The sequence below is a fragment of the Alexandromys fortis genome, unplaced genomic scaffold (genome assembly GCF_014885135.2).
Source record: "Alexandromys fortis isolate MF-2015 unplaced genomic scaffold, M_Fortis_MF-2015_v1.1 scaffold_26, whole genome shotgun sequence".
In the NCBI taxonomy this organism is placed as follows: domain Eukaryota; kingdom Metazoa; phylum Chordata; class Mammalia; order Rodentia; family Cricetidae; genus Alexandromys; species Alexandromys fortis.
In genome coordinates, this window is record NW_026067894.1 from 4,562,715 (window position 1) to 4,587,092 (window position 24,378).

The 24,378-nt window shown below is 40.8% G+C and overlaps 1 protein-coding gene across 3 annotated transcripts in view; it reads left to right on the forward strand.

The window, feature by feature from the left end:
* The window catches only part of Cdc42 (cell division cycle 42), a 38,381-nt gene extending 24,230 nt beyond the window's left edge, over positions 1-14,151 (forward strand). For 2 of the 3 annotated variants that reach the window (XM_050153170.1, XM_050153189.1), the window contains exons 3-6: positions 971-1,043; positions 4,609-4,718; positions 4,821-5,018; positions 12,670-14,151. In XM_050153170.1, coding sequence (XP_050009127.1) covers positions 971-1,043; positions 4,609-4,718; positions 4,821-5,018; positions 12,670-12,759 — 471 coding nt within the window. In that variant the 3' untranslated portion in view covers positions 12,760-14,151. Of the gene's footprint in view, positions 1-970; positions 1,044-4,608; positions 4,719-4,820; positions 5,019-11,165; positions 11,311-12,669 lie in introns of those variants that run through there. The other variant, XM_050153179.1, reaches the window with a different exon arrangement.
* Positions 14,152-24,378: the final 10,227 nt, after the last annotated feature.

Here is a 24,378-nt window from a genome sequence, read left to right on the forward strand (position 1 = left end):
TACAGGTGGTTGTGAGCCTCCTCATGTAGGTATTGGGAGTTGAACTCAGTCTTCTGAAAGAACAGTACAAATTCTTAACCACTGGGTCATCTCTCCAGCCCAGTTTCAGTTCTGAATTAAAAGGAGCTGTCTGTTAATAAATACTTTTTTAGAAATCAGATCGAATATTTTGGAAGCAAAGCACTGTCTTAATTTTTTTAGACTTGAAGGGGAGTATTTAAAATTTTTATTATTTATTTTTGAGACAGTCTTATTTATTTTGAGACAGCCCAGAGTAGCCTCAAACTTTCTAAGTAGGTCAGAGTGACCTTGTCCTCTACCTCCTAAGTGTTGGAATTATGGGGTGTTCTACCATATTGTTTGTTTTTTCCTTTCCTTGTATTTTTTTTCTCAAATGTTTTATGTATGAGTGCTCTATCTGTGTATGCCTTTATGTTAGAAGAAGGCATCAGATCCCATTAGAGATGGTTGTGAGCCACCATGTGGTTGCTGGGAATTGAATCCCAGACCTCTGGAAGAGCAGCCAGTGCTCTTAACCACTAAGCCATTTCTCTAACCCCTTCTTTTTCTTTGTTTTAAGCTGATTTTCATTTAGCCAAGTGTTTTATTCAAAAGCTTCTCAATACCACAAGTTGTCAGAAAGAGTGGATATCACCTTTCTTTTCCTGTCAAACCCTCTTGAAGATGGATGGAAAGGTCCTCTGTAGTCAGAGACCTGGTTTCTGTGATACCACTTATGATTTTGTGTTTCTCATGTAGTAGTTCATCCCATGACACAGTCTTCCAATTTTTTTTCTTCCAAAACCCCCCCCCCCCCAACCATTCAGCTCATGCAAGGACATAGTTGATGAGATTGGTAACATAAAAAGATTCTAACTAAGGGAAGATGAATTTCCTTCTTGGGAAGGAAGTAAGTAACTAGGAATTGTACTACCTCACTAACTGTTGTATTTCTTTGTTTTAATTTTAGGTTTTCGACAACTATGCAGTTACAGTTATGATTGGTGGAGAGCCATATACTCTTGGACTTTTTGATACTGCAGGTGAAAACTTAATGTCTCACAATATTTTGATCTGTAACTGTAACAGTTGCTACTGCATGTCTTTTGGGCACCATGAAATTAGTATATTAGTAATTCACTTATGTTTTGTTATTAGGGTTATAATGATGGTTACTGGCATGGTGGCACACACCTATAATCCCAGGATTTAGGAGGCAGAGGTAGTCAAATCTCAGTTTGAGCCCGTCTAGTCTATGTAGTGAGTTCCAGGACAGCAAGGGCTGTAGAGAGACCCTGTCTCAAAAAAAAAAACCTCACACACACAGAAAGATGGTTGATCCTGGATGGCTAATAGTAATTAGTGAGTGTGGAATGCCCTGGGTGGATGGTATGGTAGAAGATGCAATATAGTCTGAGACTCATTAGGTGAACTCCAGTGGGTTTGGAGACTGGAAAGAGACTAAGGGAATGAGGTCAGAAAACATGTCTGCTGATCATTTCATTTTACTCCTTTGTTCAGATCTCACAGTTCGGGACTAGAGGTGTAGCTTAGTTGGTAGCATATTTCTGTACATGCATGAGGCCCTGGGTTCAATCCCCAGCATTACCACGTAAATTTGTTACGACTCTAATCACAGTGTTACAGAAGCAGAAGCTTTTCCTGGATAGAAACAGGAGGTTCAGAAGCTCAAAGTCATATATAGCAAATTCAAGGCGAGGCGGAATATATAAGACTCTGAAATTAGTAATCTTTGTTTCCTAAATATAACTAAACTTCATATTTATTTTTATTGTCTGTCTGTCTGTCTGTCTGTCTGTCTGTCTGTCTGTCTGTCTATCTATCTATCTATCTATCTATCTATCTATCTATCTATCTATCTATCATTTATTTGGTTTTTCAAGACAGGGTTTCTCTGTGTAGCTCTGGCTGTCCTGGAACTCACTTTGTAGACCATACTGGCCTTGAAATCAGAGATCCACCTGCATCCACATACTTTTGCTTCCCAGTGCTGGAATTAAAGGCATATGCCACAACACCTGGCCAGTTGTAAACATTTTAAATCAGTCTTTCACAATGTGTTTTGTTTTATCTTTTAAGACAGTATCTTCATGTAGTCCAGGTTAGTCTTGCATATAAAATCTCTTTGCTTCAACCTCCTGACTTCTGATACTATGCATATGTTCAGATAAAAAGAGTATAACAATAAAATTTGTTTTGGTAAATGTTAGGCTTGGTGAATTTTATTGACCTCTATCATAATATATTTACCTTGTATATGTGTCTATTTTTCCATTATCTAAATCTGTCTATATCCAGCCAGCCAGCCAACCACCCACTTACCTATCTGCCCATCTGTCCATCTATTCATCTATCTATTCATCCATCCAGCTACCCACCCACCTATCCATCCATCCATCCATCCATCCATCCATCCATCTAAATTTTAGTATCATAAAATTTTGCTTGTGCTTTTAAAACTTTTTCTTGACCTTGACAGCCACAGATGGACTTTGAGGTTCCCACTATTTTGCTCTTCTAGGATTTCTTGTGAATCCTGTTTGACTTGTGATAGCCATCCATGCATGTATGCCTTGGTTCTTTGTTTTTATTGTTAAGCACTATCCTACTCTGAATATAGCATAATTGTTTATCTACATATGAGCTGATGTGTTTGGGTTCCAGTTATAAGCTATTTTAAATATTGGTGCTATGAACTGCTTCTGTTTTGTCTAATGCCAGTAATGTTCATATGAAAATAGGTTTATAAAAACTCTACTTTCATTTCTTTTAGCTGTATATACCTATAAATGGAATTGCTGGATAGTGTAAAAATTCTGTTTTTTAGTTATTTTAGGAACCTTTTTTTCAAGAGCTGTGTTAGTACGTTCCTGCCAATAATGCATGAGGGTTATATTTTCTTTAGAGAAATGTAAGTCCTCTGCCCTTTTTTTTTTTTTTTTAATGAATTGGATTTGTTTGTAATTTGATTGAATATTAGTAGTTCTCTAAGTATTAGTCTCTTTCAGGTCAGGAATTGCAGGCTGTAGCATGAATTCTAATAGGTCTTAATAATAAAAGTCTGGAGTCAGATATAGGGGAAGGGAAAATGCTGAGAGATCAGAGAGACGAAAGAGCAAAACTACAGCCACCTTACCTACTCAGACTGAGCTCCTGTTTCCTCCTGCCTTATCACTTTTTCTCTCTGCACAGCCATGTTACTTCCTGTCTGTCTGTACAGATCTTCAGACCTCTATGGTTAGCTAGTGACCAGTTTTGCCCTCTGATCTTCAACAGTGTTTTTTTATCCCTCTTTTCATTTTGTGAATCTTTGACCTTCCTGGTTAATTCCTAAGTATTTCATTATTTTTACATATCCATTGATTCTTGCCTAGTTCAGTTCATTTTTCTGAGGCCTTTCCAGTTTCAGATATTGGCTTTAACATGTACATGTGGACCAAGTTTGGTAGTTATTATGGATAGCGGCTGTTTCCAGTAAGAACTTTACAGATATTAGTATTCTATTAGGCGGTTTTACTGTGACTATAACATAATCAGAAGTAGATTTGATTATTTTTTTTAAAAAAATTATACAATATTCTGTCTGTGTGCATGTCTGCAGGCCAGAAGAGGGCACCAGACCTCTTTACAGATGGTTGTGAGCCACTATGTGGTTGCCGGGAATTGAACTCAGGACCTCTGGAAGAGCAGGCAATACTCTTAACCACTGAGCCATCTCTCCAGCCCTTGATTATTTTTTTTAAAACCATACCTGTAGCAGTACTCTATTGTTACTACATTATTATTGAGTTACTAACAAAGATCTAAAAACTAAAAAGCAAATAATATGCCAATTTTCTTGCTGTATAAGTTATTGACATATGTAAATAGAATTAGCTCAGAAAGTATTGTTCAAACAGCATATAATATCAAGCCATACCTTTGAGAAGATAACTTGCTTTGTTGCTAATGGCCAGTATGCTATGAACTGTACTCTTGAAGTGTTGACAGAGCTGTGCCCCCCACCCCCTTTCTTTTTGAAATAAGTGTTTTTCTGTTATTTTGGCTGGCTTGGATCTTGCTTCATAGATCAGGCTGGTCTCAAACTTGTGGTTCTTCTGCCTTTGCCTACTGAGTGCTGAGTTTATGGGTATGTTCCACTATTTTCTTTTTTTTTTTCCTTTTTAAATTTTATTTAAAAAATTTCCCTTTATTTATATGAAAACATGCCGTAGCATTTGTGTATGGAGGTCAAGAGGGTCACTTTGGGGGAGTGGAAATCAGGTTGTTAGGCATGGCAGAGCCTAACTCATGGGTACCATCTTTACCTACTGAGTGATCTTGCTAGCTTCACCATTACCTATCTTTGACCTTTTTTTTTTTTTTTGATACCTGATCTCATGTCATTCAGCCTTTCTACCTCTGTCTCCCTAGTACTTTGCCAACCATGCCTAATTTTAATGTGCTATGGGGGTTCAACCCAGGTCTTTATGCATGCTAGGTACTCATTACTTTCTAAAGAGCTATAATCTTAGCCCTTGACCTGCGATTTTAATGCCATGCAGCCATCAGATTTTAGTTGCTAATTTCTCCTAACTTTTTCTTTAGGGCAAGAGGATTATGACAGATTACGACCGCTGAGTTACCCACAAACAGACGTTTTTCTAGTATGTTTTTCAGTGGTTTCTCCATCCTCATTTGAAAATGTGAAAGAAAAGGTCAGTCAGACTCTTTCCCCTTGAAACCTGTTCAGATGTTCTGTTACTCTGTTAGTTTAAGAGGCTTGTGGATTAACAAGCATTTTAAAACCTTCCTTTTAGTGGGTGCCTGAGATAACTCACCACTGTCCAAAGACTCCTTTCTTGCTTGTTGGAACCCAAATTGATCTCAGAGATGATCCCTCTACTATTGAGAAACTTGCCAAGAACAAACAGAAGCCTATCACTCCAGAGACTGCTGAAAAGCTGGCCCGGGATCTGAAGGCTGTCAAGTATGTGGAATGCTCTGCCCTCACACAGGTAAGGGCTCTGGAACCTCTACCTCTATGTAGTTTTTTTTTTTAATTTTTTTTTTTTTGTTGTTGTTGCTTGTTTTTTTAGCATTAGGATAACAAAGACTCTTCCTTTTATTCTTTTTCTCTTAAATTAAAAAAAAACATGTCTGTGAATGTATACATGAATGCAGTTCTGCAGAGTGTGTAAACTGACAACATGACCATTCAAGGCATAACTGAGAGGGAGATTTTTTTGTAGATATGAGGAAGAGTGTAAACAGAGGCATCTGGATTGATCCAGAGCGGAGAGAGAAAACAGTAGGTAGGCTGGACATGGCCAGCAGACTGGGCTTGGTCATGAGAAGAGACAGGTAGAATGAGAGAGGAAGAGAAAGATGACCAAGAGAGGGCTAGTGAAAATAGCAGAGTTATAAGGGAATGAGAAGCTGAGGGGAGGGAAGCATCTGAGCTGGAGAAGTTTAGGGTAAGGAGTGGGGTGAGAAGAGCCACAGACTCTGAAATGTGTAGCAGGTGCTTATGATCCTGAGGGAACCTGGATGTCAGCATGTACTAAGGAACACCAGAGGTAGCCATTTGTCCCTGCTGCCTGAGATAAGGAAATGGCTTCTTTGGTAGACGGGATCTGTCAGAATTTGGACCTAATGTTCCCACCTTTTGTTTGTGGTAAATGGCAGTGTAATCTCTTTTGCAACTGCTTCTTAACTGAAATTAGGACTTTCTTGTCAGGGCCCAAGAAAGCTAGAATGTTGGTTTAAGGATAGGGGTGGGGAGGATAGGCTGCTTTGGAGTAGTCTAGAATGCTAGTCCAAAGCAGGGGCTCAAGCCTGTTAGAAATTCTGTCAAAGCATCTAGTTTACATTAGCTTTCAGCAAGTTCAGGCCTTGCTGGTTCTGAAGGACCACTTGAGGCTGGCATGTTTGGAGCGCTTTGAATTCTGCAGTTGTTTGGAAATCTGCTGGGATAGATACAGGACAGGAATAGAAGGTAAAGATAAGGAGCGTAGGGGAGAATCTTTATCTTGGATATAGACTTGAAACTTCAGGGCTATGGTCCTAGTAGTTGGGGGGGGGGGCAAGGGGAGGTTTGGTGGAAGGAGTCTGGAGACCAGGGGAAGGAGAGAGCTCATTCTCAGGGATAGGCAGTAGGCAGGGGCACTTACCTAGTGTCTGTTTTACTTCTAATAGGTGGATCGAAGTCTTTACTTCCTGAACTTACATTAATTTTTTCTTTACAAAAAGATTAAAGGTTTAGCATTACCACTGTTTGTAATCTGCACTGAAGTCCTCATTGTAGAAAAAGCAGTTAACAAATGTCTGTAAGCCAAAGTTGTTTTCAGTATAGTGAGAAATACTTTTAAGTCTATATTTAGAAAACAACCAAAAGAAAAAAAATGAGCCTGCGACTATAATAGTAGTCAGTGCTTTACCAGGTCTAGATCGCTAACTTATCAGAACTCCACTGATTAATGTTAAAATTTCAAGTTTTTGAAGTTTTTTTGTTTGTTTGTTTTTTTTTTCCTGAGACAGGGTTTCCCTGTGTAGTTTTGGAGCCTGTCCTGGAACTAGTTCTTGTAGACTAGGCTGGCCTCTGACTCACAGATCCACCTACCTCTGTCTCCCGAGCGCTGGGATTAAAGGCCTTGGTGTTCACCATCTCCTCCCAGCCTGAAGCCTTTTTTTTTTTTTTTTTAATTTTCAACTTCTCTTATGTATGAGGGTATCAGATCCCCTCAAAACAGACAGCTGTGAGCTGCCATGTGCTGAGAATTGAACCTGGGTCCTCTGAGAGAGCAGCTCGTGCTTTTAACTGCTGAACCATCTTTCCAGCCCCCACATTTTTGAAGTCTTTGTACAACAATAGTATATTGAAAGGGAAAGACATCTGCAACATCTCTCATTTTTCATATACCCTAAGGCACATCCCCAGTCCTTTACAACTTGTACTTACGGCAGTTACAGGTATTGTGAACTGCTGGGAATATGACTTCAGTTCTCTGGGAGAGTTGTAAGCTCTATTAGCCACTGAGTCTTCTCCTCTGCCCCCCTTTCTTTCTTGAGGTAGTGATTTGCTGTGTAGCCCAAACTGACTTTGTACTTGTTTTGAAGCCCAGGCTAGTGTGGAATTTGTGACAGTTCTGCCTCAGTCTCCTAAATCTTGGGGTTACAGGATTGTACCACCAAACCTGGAAGAATAGGCCTGACTTCAGTATATTTTGTGAGAGGACTGTGTTTATGGAGAGCCTTGTTAGTCTCTTAAAGGTCTAGCATTACTTCCCTTCCATGTTGTACTCTTGCTAATTGATGTTGATAGTTAAGACGGTGTTAGTAAACCTTTGGGTGAGTTCCAGATGTGGGGTCCAGATGAGTACAGACTTCTAAGTGGTTTTTTTTTTTTTTTTTTTTTTTTTTTTTTTTTGTTTGATTTTTTTTTTTTTTTTTTTTTTTTTGTTTGATTTGGGTTTTTGTTTTGTTTTTAGATACTAAAATTTTCCTTTCTTGCTAGTTCTGACAAATGATATCACACAATTCCTAGGGTAATTCACCTGGGATAGACAATAATTGATACTTTTGAGTCACAGGAGGCTACTGTGTGGGCTACTTTTGCCATAGTCATCAATCATACATTATATATTACCTTCAGTTCTGTGTTTTTTCCCCAAGATTTATTTATCTATTTTATGTATGTATACAGGTGTTTCGTCTGCATGTACATCTGTACACCAGAGAAAGGCATGTGATCCCATGGGACTACAGTTAAAGACAGCTGTGAGCTGTCTTGTGGGTGCTGGGAATTGGTCTCAGGATCTCTGGAAGAGCAGCCAGTGCTCTTAACCACTGAGCCATTTCTCCAGCCCCCAGTCCTGTGTTTTTAAGGGTATTATTTCCCTTTTGGAATTTTCCTCTTGACATTTCTGAATGATGTGACTGGAAGTGCATTGGAGCTGAGTTCAGGGAGCAGTGAGAGTTTAACATGTTGGTGACTTCAGTCTTCTGGGGCTTTATAGCACTATGTCTTAGTTCCTTCTCCTCTTGCTCTAGCAAAATAACCCAACCAAAGCAGCATACAGGAGAAAGGTTTTTTCTGGCTCACAGTGTAAAGTTCAATCCATCATGGTGGAAACAAAGAGATCTTAAGCGCCTGCTCACACTCATTCAGTCAAGAGACAGAACAAATGAACGTGCTAGACAGAACAAATGAACGTGCTAGTTAGTGCTCAACTTGCTTTGTTCTTATCCAGTCCCAACTCTTCTGCTCAGGGAATGGTTCTACCCACATTTAAGAAGGTTCTGCCAATGTCAGTTAATGTAATCAAGTTCATCCTCCACAACCATACTCAGAGGCCTTTACCCAGGTGTGTCTGGATTCTGTTAAGTTTATAGTTACTAGCCGTAGGTTGTTTTGAGTGTGATTCTAGGAACAAAGGAAAGAATTTGGAAATAATTAGCATTGGACTCACTGATTACATACCTAATTAAAATAGAGGTTACTAATATGTTAAATCCAATTATATTCATTGTACTTTTTCAGTTATTGTTCATTTTTTCATATGTTAGGTTCTTGATCCAATGTATGCCAGTGATATACGTATAATTATACATAGTTAGATTTTTATGAGAGATTTAGTATATATAGGACCAGATGCATAATTTAAACTCCCAGTTTTTTGCTTTGTTATGTATGAAAGCTTTTGTACTTAACCAGATTTCTGTAGGATAACTTAAGGCACAATTTCTTAGTTTCACATCCCCTAGCCCAGTTTAGCAGTTGATCTCATTGTAGAAGCAAGCATTTAAAAATTCACAAGAACTTAACCTTTTCACATAGCACAGACTGAGACAATAACCAAGTAGTGTTCTAGTACTATCCCTTGAGAAATATGGCAGGATAGAGAGGTGAAGGCAGGTATGGGGTATGTGTGTAGTAGGGAGGAAGTGTGTAGAACCTGACCACATGCTGTCTGTTCTGTAGATATGGGCTTCTTTGGGGAAATAGAGGCAAGTAGGCCATGTGAACCCAGTTTTAGGTCACTGGTGAAGCTTATTTTAGACAGTTGGATACTTCATGTAAGATTTCCACAGTATGAGCAGATTATCAAGTTTCTTAGACTGGAAGTATGGTGAGTTACACAGGAGAAACATTTTTCTTTCCAGATTTTGAAGTTAGAAGGAAAAGAGGTAAAAGATAGAAAATGCAGTTTGTGGTTATGTGTAGAAGTTCAAACCAGGTTCTGTTTGTTGATTCCTCTATAATTAAACGTTTTATTGTAACAAGATAATAGTAAAGCCAAGATTAGCCTTGATTCCTAAGGTAATTCTTTTCCCAAAGTAAATACACAAGAAAGGATTGTTGTTTTAATTATTAAAAAAAAATTTTTTTTTGAAGCTGGACAATGGTGGCACACACCTTTAATCCCAGCAGTTGGGAAGCAGAGGCAGCAGATCTTTGTGAATTCGAGGCCAGCTTCGTCTACAGAACTAGTTCCAGGACAGCCAGGGCTGTTACACAGAGAAACCTTGTCTTGAAAAACCGAACCAAACCAAACAACAACAACAACAACAAAAATAATATATATATATTGGTTTTTCAAGACAGGGTTTCTCTGTAGCTTTGGTGCTGGTCCTGGAACTAGCTCTGTAGACCAGGCTGGCCTCGAACTCACAGAGATCCGCCTGCCTCTGCCTCCCGAGTGCTGGGATTAAAGGCATGCGCCAGCACCGCCCCGGCCTAAAAATATTTTTTTTTTGAGACAATTTTCAGTCTGCAGCCCAGCTAAGAGTCTCCTTGCTGAGTGTTGGGATTAAATCACCTCACCTGGCTAGTTCCTTCTTCAGTGGGTTATATACCCTATTTCTAGCAGTCCTCTTCCTCTGTTTATAGTCCTTGCAAAGTATTTCCCTCCTACTCTCTGTTTCTTCTTATTTGCCTGTGAGTGTTTATACAGATATATGGACAGATCACAGAGGTACTTTAGTGTTCATATAATATTTCTACTGGGGAAAAAGGATGTTAAAGAAGAAAACTTTTAAATCTCAATTTTTGATTGCTCTCATTTATTTTGTATCAAATGGATTGTGTGGGTATGGTTCCTCTGGGGATTATGTAGGGTATAAGGAGGGCAATGCCTGGGGTAGTCCAGTGGATGGCACCACTGGGGCTATCTATGTACTGGAAGTTTTGAGACATTTTCTACTTAAGATCAAACTGACCTAAATAACATGTGAAGCTGCTCTGGGTGGTAAACCTGTGACCTCTCAAGGGTAGGTGAGTTGTCTGGGCTCGAGAGGTCCTCTGCTGCCAACTGTAGTATCCTTGGAGTTTCTGGCAGAGCTGTAAGTGTATTTGTAGTCTAGTCCCTTTAGATGTGAGGATGTTCTGTTTCCATTCCATGCTTCATGCGCTGGACCCATGCAGACATCTGAAAGCATCGAATTGCTTGCTGACTCTCATTCTGAGACCCCATTCTTTGTTTTCTTATGACCAGGGTGGTGGTTCCTTGCTCTAATAACATTGCTGAGTACGTGAAGTGCATGCTGTTTCTGGGGTAGATTCTTTATAAACTCCTATAGTTGCTGCTACTGTTGCACAGGGATCCTGAGTGGCTGGGAAACTGACTTGCTAAATCTCGATTAATCCCATCCCATCCAGATATGTCATTGAACCTAGAAACATGTAGCATGCTTGTTAGTTGCTGTTTGTGCCCTTCAGTTATTCAGGGGCTGAATTCACAAAAGCCTGGAATTCTAATAGATTTATTTCCAAAATATGTCGTCAGCATTAGTAGTAATGTTGGGGGAATCTTGCGTTTTCCAACACATCTATCTTGTGTTTACTTACCTATTTTTTTTCTTTTTGAGATTTTATATCAAAATGTAATACTAGATTTCAGTATGTGATTATTTAGACATTAACATACTGCATTTTTCATTAGTTTTTTTTTCTTGCTTAGTTAACTCTTTTTGAGGTGAAATTTCTGTTCACTTATCTACCCTCTCAGTATTCTCTCATTTACAAATGAGCATTCTAGTGTCTCCTTTCCTTGAGCATGTTGCTTCTGTGAATTCAGCTCTTTTAACCCAGACTGCTGTTATATCTGCTAGTCTCTAATCCTCTAACCTGGCTGCTATTCTCTCTCCTCCCCTCTGTCTTGTAGAGAGGTCTGAAGAATGTGTTTGATGAGGCTATCCTAGCTGCCCTCGAGCCTCCGGAAACTCAACCCAAAAGGAAGTGCTGTATATTCTAAACTGTTTTCTCCTCCCCCTCTTTGCTGCTGCTTCCTGTCCCACTACTGTAGAAAGATCATTTAAAACAAAGGAATAAAACCATCCTGTTTGAAAGCCTCTGCGTCTTCTTACTCAACACATTAGCGCAAACTCTGTATTCATTTTTGATCATGAATGCAAAATCTTAGACTATTTTTTGTGATCAGTTGTCACATTAGACTTGTTTAATTTTCTGCTGCTTGAGTTGCCTGATGCTCAGAGCTTTTGTTTTGAATTATTACTGCAAAAAGGAATGTGGTCTGGCATTAAGAATGATGTCTTGGAGAAAACAAGAGTTTTAACACTTCTAGATGTTAGTTCTAGATGGAGAAAGTATCGCTAAACATCGTTTTACGCAGTAATTACTGATTGTTAATTGTAATTGCATGACAAACTATGAAAAGATTGACTTGCTAGTAGAGTGTATTGGGGAAGGGAGGATTCTCCTATGGTTTTTCTGTGTGCAGTGAAACATTGTGCTGCTCTTGCTTTGGCTGTTTGTGCTGTAGGTGGTGTTTGTCATTCTGGGATGGGGAAGGTATTCATGTATCTGCTACTGCTTTATGAGTTTATTGTTGTTACACATTATCTCCTAACCCTAGCATCCATTTAACAATTAACTTAAGGTTTGCTGATGTTGAAATGTATAACTACTGCCTTTATATTTTCCTGCTTTTGATTTTATTGTTGTGAGGGAAACATACAATTGTGGTTATCTTTACATTTTGAAATTAAAAATATACAATTGTTTGTATAAATGCCTGGTGAAGCTTTATTCCTATTACATTGACTGGCTCTAACTTCACTTTTCTATCAGGTACCCACCTCTGTCTGCTTCCTTGAATCTCCTTGGCTCTGTCTAATTAATTAGTGGGATAAAGGGAGTTCAGAGTGAATATATTTATAGCTGCCATACCCTTGCTGCCTACCCACTGCTTTCCATATAACATGGATGCCATTGCCCAAGTGTATTCTCTGTTTACATGCTGCTGCTCCATTTGAATGCAGAGCTGCTTTCCTTGTTCCTACATACACTATTTTAGCATTACATCACAAAACTCATCGAATGGTCATATGACACGTGCTTGTTTGCTTCTTGTGATATACATGTATGTATGTATGTGTGTGTGTGCGTATGTGTGTGTGTGTGTGTATTTGCAAAAACTTATCTCAGAGAACTACTCACAAGTATCTGCTCCTGTGCCAGCATTGCTGAATCTCTCCTGTACCCTGATGAGACAGCTGGGTGAGGCAAGATTTTTAGGTCAAGTTGTAGGGTTATTAATGTTTGTTTGCCCACTGTCTTTGGGGCTTGACTGTTGTAAACATGAACTCCAGCTCTGTTGTTATACTGAAAATCAGATTGCCCATTTTTTCTTTCTTACCCCTTTTCAGAAAGGCCTAAAGAATGTGTTTGATGAAGCAATATTGGCTGCCCTGGAGCCTCCAGAACCGAAGAAGAGCCGCAGGTGTGTGCTGCTATGAACGCCTCTCCAGAGTCCTTTCTGCACAGCTGGTGTTGTCATCATACTAAAAGCAATGTTTAAATCAAACTAAAGATTAAAAATTAAAATTCGTTTCTGCAATAATGACAGATGCCCTGCACCTACCTACATGCATTTATGTAAGACAAGGCCCATTGGTATGCCCCCTGCCCTTCCAGTAACAGTTAATTTTGAATAATTGTGTATTGTCTGAAAAGTGATGAGTGCTAGTTTTTGTTTCCTTGTTTTAAAAAACAACAACAAAATCCCCACCCACGGTTTTTTTTTTTTTTTTTTTTTTTTAAAGCAAGGCATGCTTGTGATGACTTTGTAACAGACTAATTCAAATTGTCAAAGCTGCTCCCTGGTTCCATTTTGGAGAGTAATTTGGGGCATCTTGTGTTTCCAGCCCTTCTCTCCTTTTGGGGTGTGTGGGGGGTTGTTTCTTAGTCTTGTTTTTTAAAAATTTGTTAGCCAGTGGACAGCCCTTAGGGAGGAGGACAGATTATTTCCACATTCCACTCCCCAGGCGTAGTTTAGCAAATGTGTCCCCACCTGGTGCTCTTAGGAAGGAGTGTAGAAATGCCTCGTTTAATAACATGCTCCTTCTTGAAAGTTGCCTTTTCTCTCTACCCTTGAGTGGATCTAGTCTTTGATGAAACTCATGAAGGTGGATGGAAGCTGTCTTACCCCTCTTTCTAGGATGTACTCTGTATGTGACTGTGACTTTCAAGGGTATTTGTTTTCCATTTGCTGATTTGGGGAGGGGGGATAATTTCTAACTCTTTCATTGATAAATGAAAAAAAAAGTATTGCACCTTTTGAAATAAACCAAATGGATTGAGTTCCTAATTAAAAAAAGTTCTTTGCCCCTGTCATTTTCTTATATGCTTAGTATTTTATAACTCACTGTAGTTTTCCTAGATTCAGCTGAAGACCTGGTACATAGGCTTCCTTAAGGGATGGTGCTAGAAGACAGTGGTTACTGATGCTTGCCATCTCCTTTCAGGTGATGATGAGGTTACAGGCCATTTAAGAAGCTTCATTAAGAAGCTGTGAGCATGTGGGGAGAGGAGCATACTTAACCAACATGGGGACCAGTCAGGGCTATCCCCTTTTTTTCTTCCATGCCTATGAGGAACTTTTGAACCACAGACTGAAGCTCTCTCATTCAAGAAAAATGTCAAGAGTCTCAGACTCATCATAAGTGTTAATAGATTTTATCAGATTATTTTGTTTGCAGGTTCCAATCTTTAAAAATGTTTAGGTAATCTTCTCCTTCCCCAGCCCTAATCTTGTGGATTCGTCAGTGCTGAACCAATGCTTCCTTGTGTCTCAGTTCTTTGTAGATGAATTCTTTTCAGATGTATTAAACAAACAATACCCTTCACAAGCCAGCCTGAAGGTCGTTGTTTTCCCTTCGCCTCTTTACTTTTCAGGTATTTAGAACTGAGGACGTGACTGCTACGTGACATCAGCATCTAACAAATTTTGGGATAAAATTTTAAAACTTTGTTTTTGTTTTCTGGCAGTAAGCTTGTGTTGTTTCCCTCCATATGTTCAGGTTTATGCCTTTCCTCCTAAATTTGAAAGCTAGCTCAGAAATTTCTTACCTTGTATGATAAGTAGGTCAGAGAAGTTGTTAGTGCAGATGTATTTATGAAGATCTCGTCTCCTGTTGTTGGAAAGCAGCATTAGCATACTCCTATAGTGCAGTGAGAAAGTAGACCCCTTGTCCCAGCCTGCCTGCATTGGTGACTTTCAAATTTGAATACTTAAAAAAAGTACAGTTTGCATAGTGAAATCTACAAATAGTTCCCAGGCATTTCTAAAAAGCACCCAAGTTTGAGATCCAAGATACTAGTCATTACTCTCACATTACAAAATTTTGTTTTGTTAATATAATTCATTTTCTTTGGTCAGCAAGAATGATATATTTACTTAATTGCGTTATATCAATTTGTTTGAGAAGCTTAGAACTTAGTCCACTTCAGTGTAGGCTCACTTTTCCATAGGGATTTAAGTTTGGCATGATTATATTGTGTTAGAACTAAGCAGGGATGGGTAGGAAGGAATTTGAAAGAGACACAGTGAAGTTCTACTGGTTTTTGTTTTTAATTACAATTTTAGTATTTTGTGAGTGTTTGTATGAGCATGCCATGGCACATGTGCTTGTTTCTCCTTCAGCAGGTGGAACCTATGACCAACCTCAGGTTGTCGGGTTTGGCACCAAGTACCTTAGCCAGTTGAGCCATGAGCTGCTATCTTGTTGGCTCCTTGCTTTACATGTTTTAACCAGTGCATCTTGCTTTTTGACCATTCTAGGGAGAGGCAACTGGATCTTGCCATGATATTTTGGAGAGCAGAGATGTGTGTCCCAACATCTTAGTGGCTCTATGCCTGTCTTAGAACAGTGATTAGCCCAACATTTGGCTGAGAATAGTTATTGAATTTAAGCACATGATTTTAAGAGTGAATACATAAAAGCAGGCCATGAGATCATCTCGGCAATTTTTTTTCCTGGATTTCTTTTTTGAAACAGGGTATTGCTATATGGACCCAGCTGTCCTGGAACTTGCTATATAGACCAGGCTGTCATTGACCTCAGAGATAGATAGAGATCCATCTATCTCTGACTCCTGGGTGCTGAGATTAAAGGTGTACACCATCACTCCTGGCAGTGATGGTGGATTTATACACAAGAAGAAGGGTGACTGGTAATTGAAGTTAAGTTTAAGTATTTTTTATTTTGGCTTCTTCATAGTATAAGACCTACATGGATAGCAGATGGATGGAAGTAATGTGGTTTTTTTACTTAAATACTGTTTTCTTTGACTCAAGAAATCTGCTTATAGTCTTGACTTGTAAGGTTAGTGATACTGCTCTGTAGTGTGTGTGGGTTAGACTCAGGTGTTTTCAACCCTAAAGGCAATTTAAATTTGTGTGTGTGTGTTTGTCTGTCTGTGTCTGTGTCTCTGTAGGACTATACATGCAGGAGTGCAGATACCTCTTTAGGCCAGAAGAGGGCGTTAGATTCCCTGGAGCTAGGGTTACAGGTGGTTATGAGCTACCTAACATGGGTTTAGGGAATTGAACTCTGTTCTTCTGTAAGAACAGTACTCTGTTTTAACCACTGAGTCATCTTTCCAGCCAATGTTCAATCTTTTGACAGTATGGCTTGATCATCTACAAATATGTTGGCCAAATTCATAGATACCCTGGGATACATATTAGCAAACTTAACTTGTAGCAGAGTTTACAATATTAACACATCACTGGTGTTCTAAAGAGCAAGTTATTGGGGCTGGGGATGTAGGTCGATTGGTAGAGTGCTAACTCTGTATGCATGAAAACCTGTTTTCCATCTCCAGCATGGGAGGTAGAGGCCAGAAGATGAGGTGTTCAAGGTCATCTTCACCTACTTATAGCGAGTTCCGGGTTAGCCTGGGTTACTTGGGACATCTCAGAAACAAATATTCTGTATACGGTGGCTCTACTTAAGGATTTAAAATCAAGAATGATAGCACATGCCTGTAATCTAAGCACCTGGGAGGTAGAGGCAGGAGGATCAGAAGTTCAGGATCATCCTTGGTTATATATGAAGTTGAAGGCAACAGTTTGGGCAACATGAGGCCATGAGGTCTCACTCCTGCCCCAACTACACCTTAAACCTCCCATACTCAAATAAATAAAAAACAATTTGAAATTTGATCCTTGCTGGTCCTGGCTTTCAAATGGAAGTCTGTTATGTAAATTGGAAAGGTACCATCTTACTTGGAAATGACAACTGTAATCTTTCAGGAATGAAAAACTGTCCCTGAGTCGAAGGAAAAGGGCTTCCAATCACAATCTCTGTTAGGTTTTCTTGCTCTCTATAAATCATTCCCTGTGTCCACCAACTTCAGAGCATAGTGACAGAATTACACAGAGAAACCGAAGACCTCACCAAGTGCGTTCTTTTCTTGCCACTGCCATTTAAGGTGTTGCTGTGAGTTTCTTACAAGTGCCCTCACCTCTCTCTAAAGCCTCAATTTAGTAACCATGCCATGATAGTGTGCTGTAAACCACAAGAACAGTAGTTGACTGTAGTATTTCCTTTCTTGAGTTGGATCATTTGCACACACCTCCAGTTTCAGGTTGTACTCAGTTGGGCTCTGTATTTCTCATTACAGAACCTAGCTCTAGAGAGCAGTGACTACCTATGAGTGACTTCTCATGGGCTGCATGTGGGAGTGGAGGAGACCACATTTAAGTACATTGAAATGTTCTCATTCTGTTGCTTGGAGGATGGCAATGAGCCAAGCCAGCTCAAAAGGTGTTATCATTCATTCTCAGCTGTCATTGGTAAATTTAATAACGAGTATATTTAAAAGCACTTCATGAAAACTTGGTGTAATGGTGCATACCTTTAATCCTACCACCCAGGAGACATTTCTCTATATGAGGCCAGCCTGGTCTACACAGAGTTTTAGGACAGCCAGGGCTATATAGACTCTGTCTTAAAAAAAAAAAAAAAAGAAAAAAAACCACTTAATACACTGGAGAATATAACCGAGAATCAAGTAGCTAACACCTGCCATCCAGTTGGAAGTTTCTTTCCCTTATGGTTTTGACAGCTGCCCCTTCTTGAATAACTGTGTGGTCACATCCTACTTTGAACTGCTCCCAAGACAGTCAAAGGCTTGCCTGTGTGCATACCATGGCACATTCATTTCCCAGTATTAGTGAGGATGTGTCTCGTGGGGCACTGGAGATACTAGAGAAGAGTGTCAAGTGGTGCCTACGTAAGCAGGCAGAGTAAAGATCTCAGTTCCCCAGTAGATTGCTTTGTTCACTCTTTACTGTACATGTGCTTCAGTACCTATAGTACTCTGGAGGCCATGATTGTTATGTGGCACAGTATCAACCTGCCATAAGACTTTGAAAGACAAAAAACAAATTTTTGCCAGGTGGTGGTGGTACATGCCTTTAATCCCAGCACTTGGGAGGAGGAGGCTGGAGGATCTCTTGAGTTCAAGGCCAGCCTGATATAGGGTTCCAGGACAGACTCCAAAGCTACAGAAAAACCCTGTCTTGACCCCCCCCCCAAAAAAAAAACATTGGATAACTAGCAACATTTTTTTCTTTCTTTTTTTGAGACAAGGTTTTCATTATATAGTTCTGGCTGGCCTGAAACTTGCTTTGTAGACCAAGCTGGCTTTAACTCAAGAAATCTGCTGTCTTCTACTTCCCAAGTACTGAGATTAAAGATGTGCACAACCACATTCAACTTTTCATTATATTTTTATGTGTTTGTGTGTTTTAGCTACATGTTTTTCTGCACCACCTGCATGTGCCTGGGGAGGCCAGAAGAGGGCATCAGATCCCCTGGGACTGGAGGAAGGGGTGATTTTTGCACTACCATGTGGGTGATGGGAAATGAACCTGGATTTCCTGGAGGTGTAGCTAGTGCTGAGCAATGCTCTGCCTTGCTGAAGTGGTTTGTTACTTTATGTCAAATTTAGGTAGGAGAATTTAAAACAAACTAAGACAGCTGGGTGGGCGAACAAACAGTTTTGTGGTTCTTTCATAGTCCTTGTATTTTGTAATCACAAAATTGAGAGTTGTTCATATAATCCCTTAATTCTGAGTGTGGTGAAGAAAATGAGGCAATTTAGACATCTTTTCCCTACACAGCAATATGAAAGCTGGGCCCACATTCCTGGCTTTCACTTAAAAGTGTTTACCTATAATTTATTAGCCCCAGGTTTGAGTGATAGGGCCCCATCCTAGCACTGAGCACTGCTTTCCATCTCTGCTTTTTTTCTAGACTCTTTCTACTATCTTGGTGCCTTTGGGTAACATGGTCATTAGAGCTAGCTATTGACAGAATTGTTAAACTTTGTGACAGTGGATACTATTAAAAGTTTATATATTAGCGTCTTGGGTTGCAGGAAGAATGAAATATATGTCTAAAGGGGAGGCTTAAAATTATTGTGAAGATTAGTGAGACCAGGCCATAAAAAAAGCTCTGTAGTAAGTGTGGTGTCATGGTGTCCTCATTGTAATCTTTTTTGGAAGTAAAAGGGACAGGTTTTGAAGGTAAAGGTGAGTGTAGTACTCTGTTACCTATTAAAATACACATCAGAAGCAGCTCTGGCTGCTCTGTCACATCCTGTCTAGCAGCATTCTCTGAACTCCGGGCCCTGGCCACTGTCTGCTCTCTGTAGGAATCATTGACCCACAGGCAGACAAGCATCCCTTGTAATGAAGCTATTGTGTTGATCCTGTTGAGCTGCCGTCTGGCTTTTGAGTTCCTGGCCTGGTTCTTTGCTTATTCTGCTACGTTTACTGAAGTATACCATCAGGTACCAGGAGCTTCAACATGCTAATCTTAGCCACTCACCCCCAGTATACCAAGTAAAGGTGTGAATAGTGCCAATAGCCAAGATAGGAGATTTAGCTAGCAAGGCCATGTTGGTGAGTACTGAAAAAGGGATACATTGTCTCCAAGTCCATCTTTGGGGGGTAATGACTTAAACTTTATAAAAGAGAGGAGGAATTGGGCAGGGTCTAGAGGCATGTATAATTAAACCATGATCAAGGTGTGGTCTGTTTGGTCAGTGAATCAGCTCAGGTACTGCAGGGTGGTTTGGTGAAATTACTGCTTGAGGCTCTATTCTGGTTCCCAGGAGATTACAGCTACTGCTGAGGGTGATCTCATCTGGTGTGATCTGTTTGGGGGCTTTGATGATCTGAATCCAAGGTAACTGCAGGTTTAAGACAGCAGCACTGAAGGCTTCCAGGTACTTTTAATGGGGATCTGGAACCTGGACACTAAAAGATGACAGTGAGGTGTCTCAATTACTCTTATCTTTGTGTCTTTAGCCTCAAAGGAAAGTGAGATAGGTATGCTGGCAGGTCAGTCTGTAGCAGAATAAATATCACTTTGACCTAGAAACCCGAACAGCCGAAGGCAAGCAGACTTCTGTTTTAGTTAAGTGTGAATTAAGTGCTCTAAGCAAAAGCACTTTCTAGTACCTGACAGTGTGCTGTATGAGTTTTCATGAAAGTTGGTGTGTTTTCTCAAGAATATTTCAGTTCACTCCCAGAGGGAACACAGTAGCTGATTCCAGGTCGTGTGAAATAGTGTTGGAAGTAAATGTGAACTAAAGCTGTTCTCATAGGCTGAGTTGGGCTTCTAGGAAATGTATAGAAACAGTGATTCTTTGCTTAAAGATATCCTCACCTCTGTTAGTTATCTGTCTCACTTCACCTTGACACAGTGTCAAGCCAGTGTTACTGCTGCTCCCTGTTCCATCAGTTGGTGGGAAAGTGTAGGTAGATTGGCTTTTTTCTGATTATTTATTTAGGGTTGATTTCTTTTATCTTTTTGTTTGTTTGTTTGTTTTTTTGTTTTTTTGTTTTTTCGAGACATCATTTCTCTTTAGCCCTGGCTGTCCTGGAACTCTGCTCAGTAGACCAGACTGGTCTTGAATTCAGAGATCCTCCTGCCTCTGCCTCCTGAGTGCTGGGATTAAAGGTGTGTGCCACCACAGCTAGGGTTGATTTTTAGCTGTAAAGGATTGAGCAGGTAGTGCCTGCTTTTGTGGATTATTTTGACAGTCAGTCAGTATTGATTATGGCAGAGTCTTGTGGTAGACTTGGAGGCAGAACTGGAGGATATTACTGAGCTAGTCTGATCGTGAGCTTTGGAGCAGCTTTAGGAAGGCGGGAAGGCCTGTGTTAACACCACCCTGTCTAGTTCTTTACATAATTATTCGAAGAGAAACTTTTGGCTCTGACCCAGAGTGAGTTCCCACCCTCCCTCAAATTAGTGACAGGAAGTAATAGAGCTGACTTTAGTACCTTGCTGGACTGGAAAGACTAGTTCAAGAGGTCAAGAGTTAATATAGCTGGGTGGTGGTGATGCACACCTTTAATCCCAGCTCTGGGGAGGCAGAGGCAGGCGGATCTCTGTAAGTTCGAGACCAGCCTGGTCTACAATGTCAGTTCCAGAACAGCTAGGGTTGTTACACAGAGAAAGCCTGACTTGAAGAACAAAAAAGTTAGTCTAGAAATTTCACAGGCAATCAAAATGTAAAATTCACAGAATTTCTAACTTAGGGAAACTGCAGAGCCTTGACTGTGCTGTGCAGTCTCAGGACAGTGTATGAATACCCCCCATACTTCAGTAGGTTGGAAATAATGGTTGGATCTGCACCTGAGTGTGAGGACTGACTAAGATCATAGCCCTTGCTGTGCAGTGTTAGCAGTTTGTAGATTTGCATTGCAAGGAGAACATGGTGTATGAAGTTCTGACTAGTGCCTCTGTGGTGTGTGTTAGAGATGTCATATTTTCTCTAGCCAGCTATAGAGTCACTTGCTTGTTCTCCTTTGAGACAGAAGCTCATGAACTCCAGGCAGGATCTCTTGTATCCTATGCTGACCTTGAGCTTTCTATATAGCTGAGAAAGACCTTACTCGCCTGCATGCTGTGATTACAGACATAGACTGCCACATTGTTTACAGTGCTGGAGGTCAAACATGGGGGCTTGAACATGGTAGGCAAGCACTCTGCCAACTGAGCTACATTCTCAGTCTCAGATTCAGTATTTTTTTTGAGAAGAATGTTAGCAGTGCAAGGAAGTTCCACTTCCTTTAGGAAGTGCCTGATGAGAGGTGGTATTTCTCCCCAGCTCTTTAATTTCATAGAAGTACGTCATGTGCACAATATTTAGTTCCTGAGAGCTAACAAGATCTTGCTCTCTGAAATGGCTTCTGTCCTTTTTGATGTCCCTGGATAATCAGTGTCTGAAGATAAGACAGGCTGTGTGGCTTTCTGTGTCAGAATGGTAAGGATTGTCCTCAGGCTAGCTATCACAAGGATCCTACTAGAAGGAATAAGAAATGCTTAAAGCCGCACATATCCCAAATGGCTTATGTGTAGAAACAATTTTCATTTTAAAAAATTGCTGAGATGCTGGGCGGTGGTGGAACACGCCTTTAATCCCAGTACTCAGGAGGCAGAGGCAGGCGGATCTCTGTGAGTTCGAGACCAGCCTGGTCTACAAGTCTACAAGAGCTAGTTCCAGGACAGGCTCCAAAAACACGGAGAAACTCTGTCTCGAAAACAAAAAACAAAACAAAAAAAATATTGCTGAGAGGTTTTCTTTGAGGTAGAAACCGGGATAAAAGCTGTCATAGAGAGGATGAAAGTAAGTGGGGAGTCACTGACCACTGCAGAAGACATCATAGTTGTGGATATACAGGAAGGGGGGTAAGATAAATCAGGAAAGGCTTCTGCATAAAACCAAAGTGTCAGGGCTGGAGATAAAGCTCAGTGGTTGTTGCTTGTGCCACTGCTCCCAACAATGACATTTAGTTGTTCTTTTAATTAATTGACATGCAAAAATAATGTGATGTGTGAGTGTGTATGTGTATGAATTAGGTGCAAAGCTAGGAATTTCTGGGTGGGAGAGACTAAATATGGGAGCCTGGGCATGTTGAGGGGTAACCAAGAGTCTTGCTCCACCACAACCTGAGGACAGGTATGTGTAGTGGGAAGAGCTGGCTCTCAAGGGCCATAACAAAAGGGGGGGGGTGGCATTTCACACTCAGGATCATAAAAGAAACAGCACCTGTTGGCTGTTGGAGTAATAATAGCCTGTGAAGCTGATAACACAGTCATTGACTAGAGAGGGACTCTAATTCCTCATGTCTGCAGCCAGAGATCTTTCTGATTTGGAACCTGTGGGTTTGACTAGTATTCTGTGGAAATAAAATCTCTGTGACTACTCACACAGCTGAACATTGTCAACTGAGTAACTCAGTGGTTAGGGCCAACAGTGCTGAAAAAGGGAAGCAGCATTTTAGAGAAAGAGCTTTAGGGCCAACACTAGGGTCAGGTACCCCTAGTATGACTTAGAGCAGTGACCTGCTTGACAAACCTGTCTTCAAAGTAATTACAGTTCATAACAGTAGCACAATTACAGTTACGAAGTACTAAGGAAAATAACTTTATGGTTGGGTGTCACTACAACATGAACTGTATTAAAGGGTTGTAGTGTTAAGAAGATTGAGAACCCCTGAAAGAGGATCTTGAAAGGGGGAGGGTGTAGCTGAGTGGAAAGCAGCTGCCCAGCCTACCCAAGGCTCTGGGTTTGATTTAGCACTGGGGGGGGGGGTGTGAGTTTTCAATTTTTTTGGCATCTTGAGGTGACTTTGGTACAGACATGTAATCCTAGCATTTGTGAGTTAGAGGCAAGAGCAGGCTGGGCCAAGGTGAGTGCCCAAGGCTGGGAATGGAAATGTGGCCCTAAACTCTGCTTCCCTACCCCCTCCCCCAGATTAGGTTGGCAGTTGGACTTAGATGCATCTAACAAGGGTCTCAGCCATTTTTGGTTTTGCTTGACCATGTCACATCCCTGAGGTGAGAGTGAAGTTAGACAACTTGGATTGTAGTACTGTGCAGATTACACATAGAGGCTTGGGGCTCGAGTTTGGCTTCATCACTCCCCTGATCTCTATTTTGAGGCAAGTAAACATTTCCCTGTGCGAAGTGAAAGTAGTTATGTTTTGCTGAGAGTAGAGAATTGCTGTATGTAAGGCTGGAAAGGGGTGGGTAGCACCATCATTTTCCTTGTCATTGTCAAGCAGGGCCAGAGAGATCTCTTGACTGACTCCTGCCCTTGGGCTACTCCCTGGATGAGGGGTCCTCCGTGTTCTCTCTGTCTGTCTCTGTCCGTCCCTCCCTCCCATCCTCCTATCTCTAGCCAGTTCTGAAGGTGTGGGGAATGTACTTGAAGCTCTAGACTTACCCTGGAGCCCTGATGCCAGCCATCTGGCTTTTGAGTAACATCAGAGGACTGCCCTGTCCTGGTCTGAATGGAGGGGATTTGGGGCTTCCTTTCTGGAACACTTCTAAAAGGAAGTGTTTTCTTTGTTAGCTAAGGGGTACTGGAGTTAGAGCTATCCCTCTATCTGAATAGTGGGCAGTTGCTTGGCCTCTGGTGGGAACTACTGCCAGTAGCTGAGTGCACTCATTGCTTTTGCTGCTGTAAGGAAGCCGCCTGTGGGCCTTGAGCCCTGGTGTGCTTTCTGCTGCATGGTTTTTGATGTTCCTTTAACTTCTCCCACTGTCCTGATAGTACTACTGGAAAACGCTCTGGGTGTTGGAGACCCAGGTTCTATTTGGGGTATCTGATTTGTGTGGTAGAGCCCTATTAAAGAAACAGTGTGAAGCAGCTCCTCAGCAGTTTTGCTCTGCACTACTGCTCTAGCCAAATTGAGCTGTGTGCTCCTGTGCATGGGATGTTGCAACAAGACTTAAATACCATTGGTGTAGGCTTTATTCTAGCTGCTTAGTTACCTCCATCCTCTGTTTTAATAGCTTGGGCTAGTCTGGAACTCACTCTGTAGTTCTGGCCTTGAACTCGCAGAGATCAAATTACCTCTGCTTTCCAAATAGTGGGATTAAAGGAAAAAAATCACCATTCCCAGAAGCCCTAAGAAATATTTGCTAGCTGTGGATAGATAACTTACTACACTGCTACATCTACTTCTAAGCAGGAGGGTCCTACCATGCTCGGTTTATGCAGTGCTGGGAGCCTAGGACTTGCTACATGCCAGGAAAGCACAT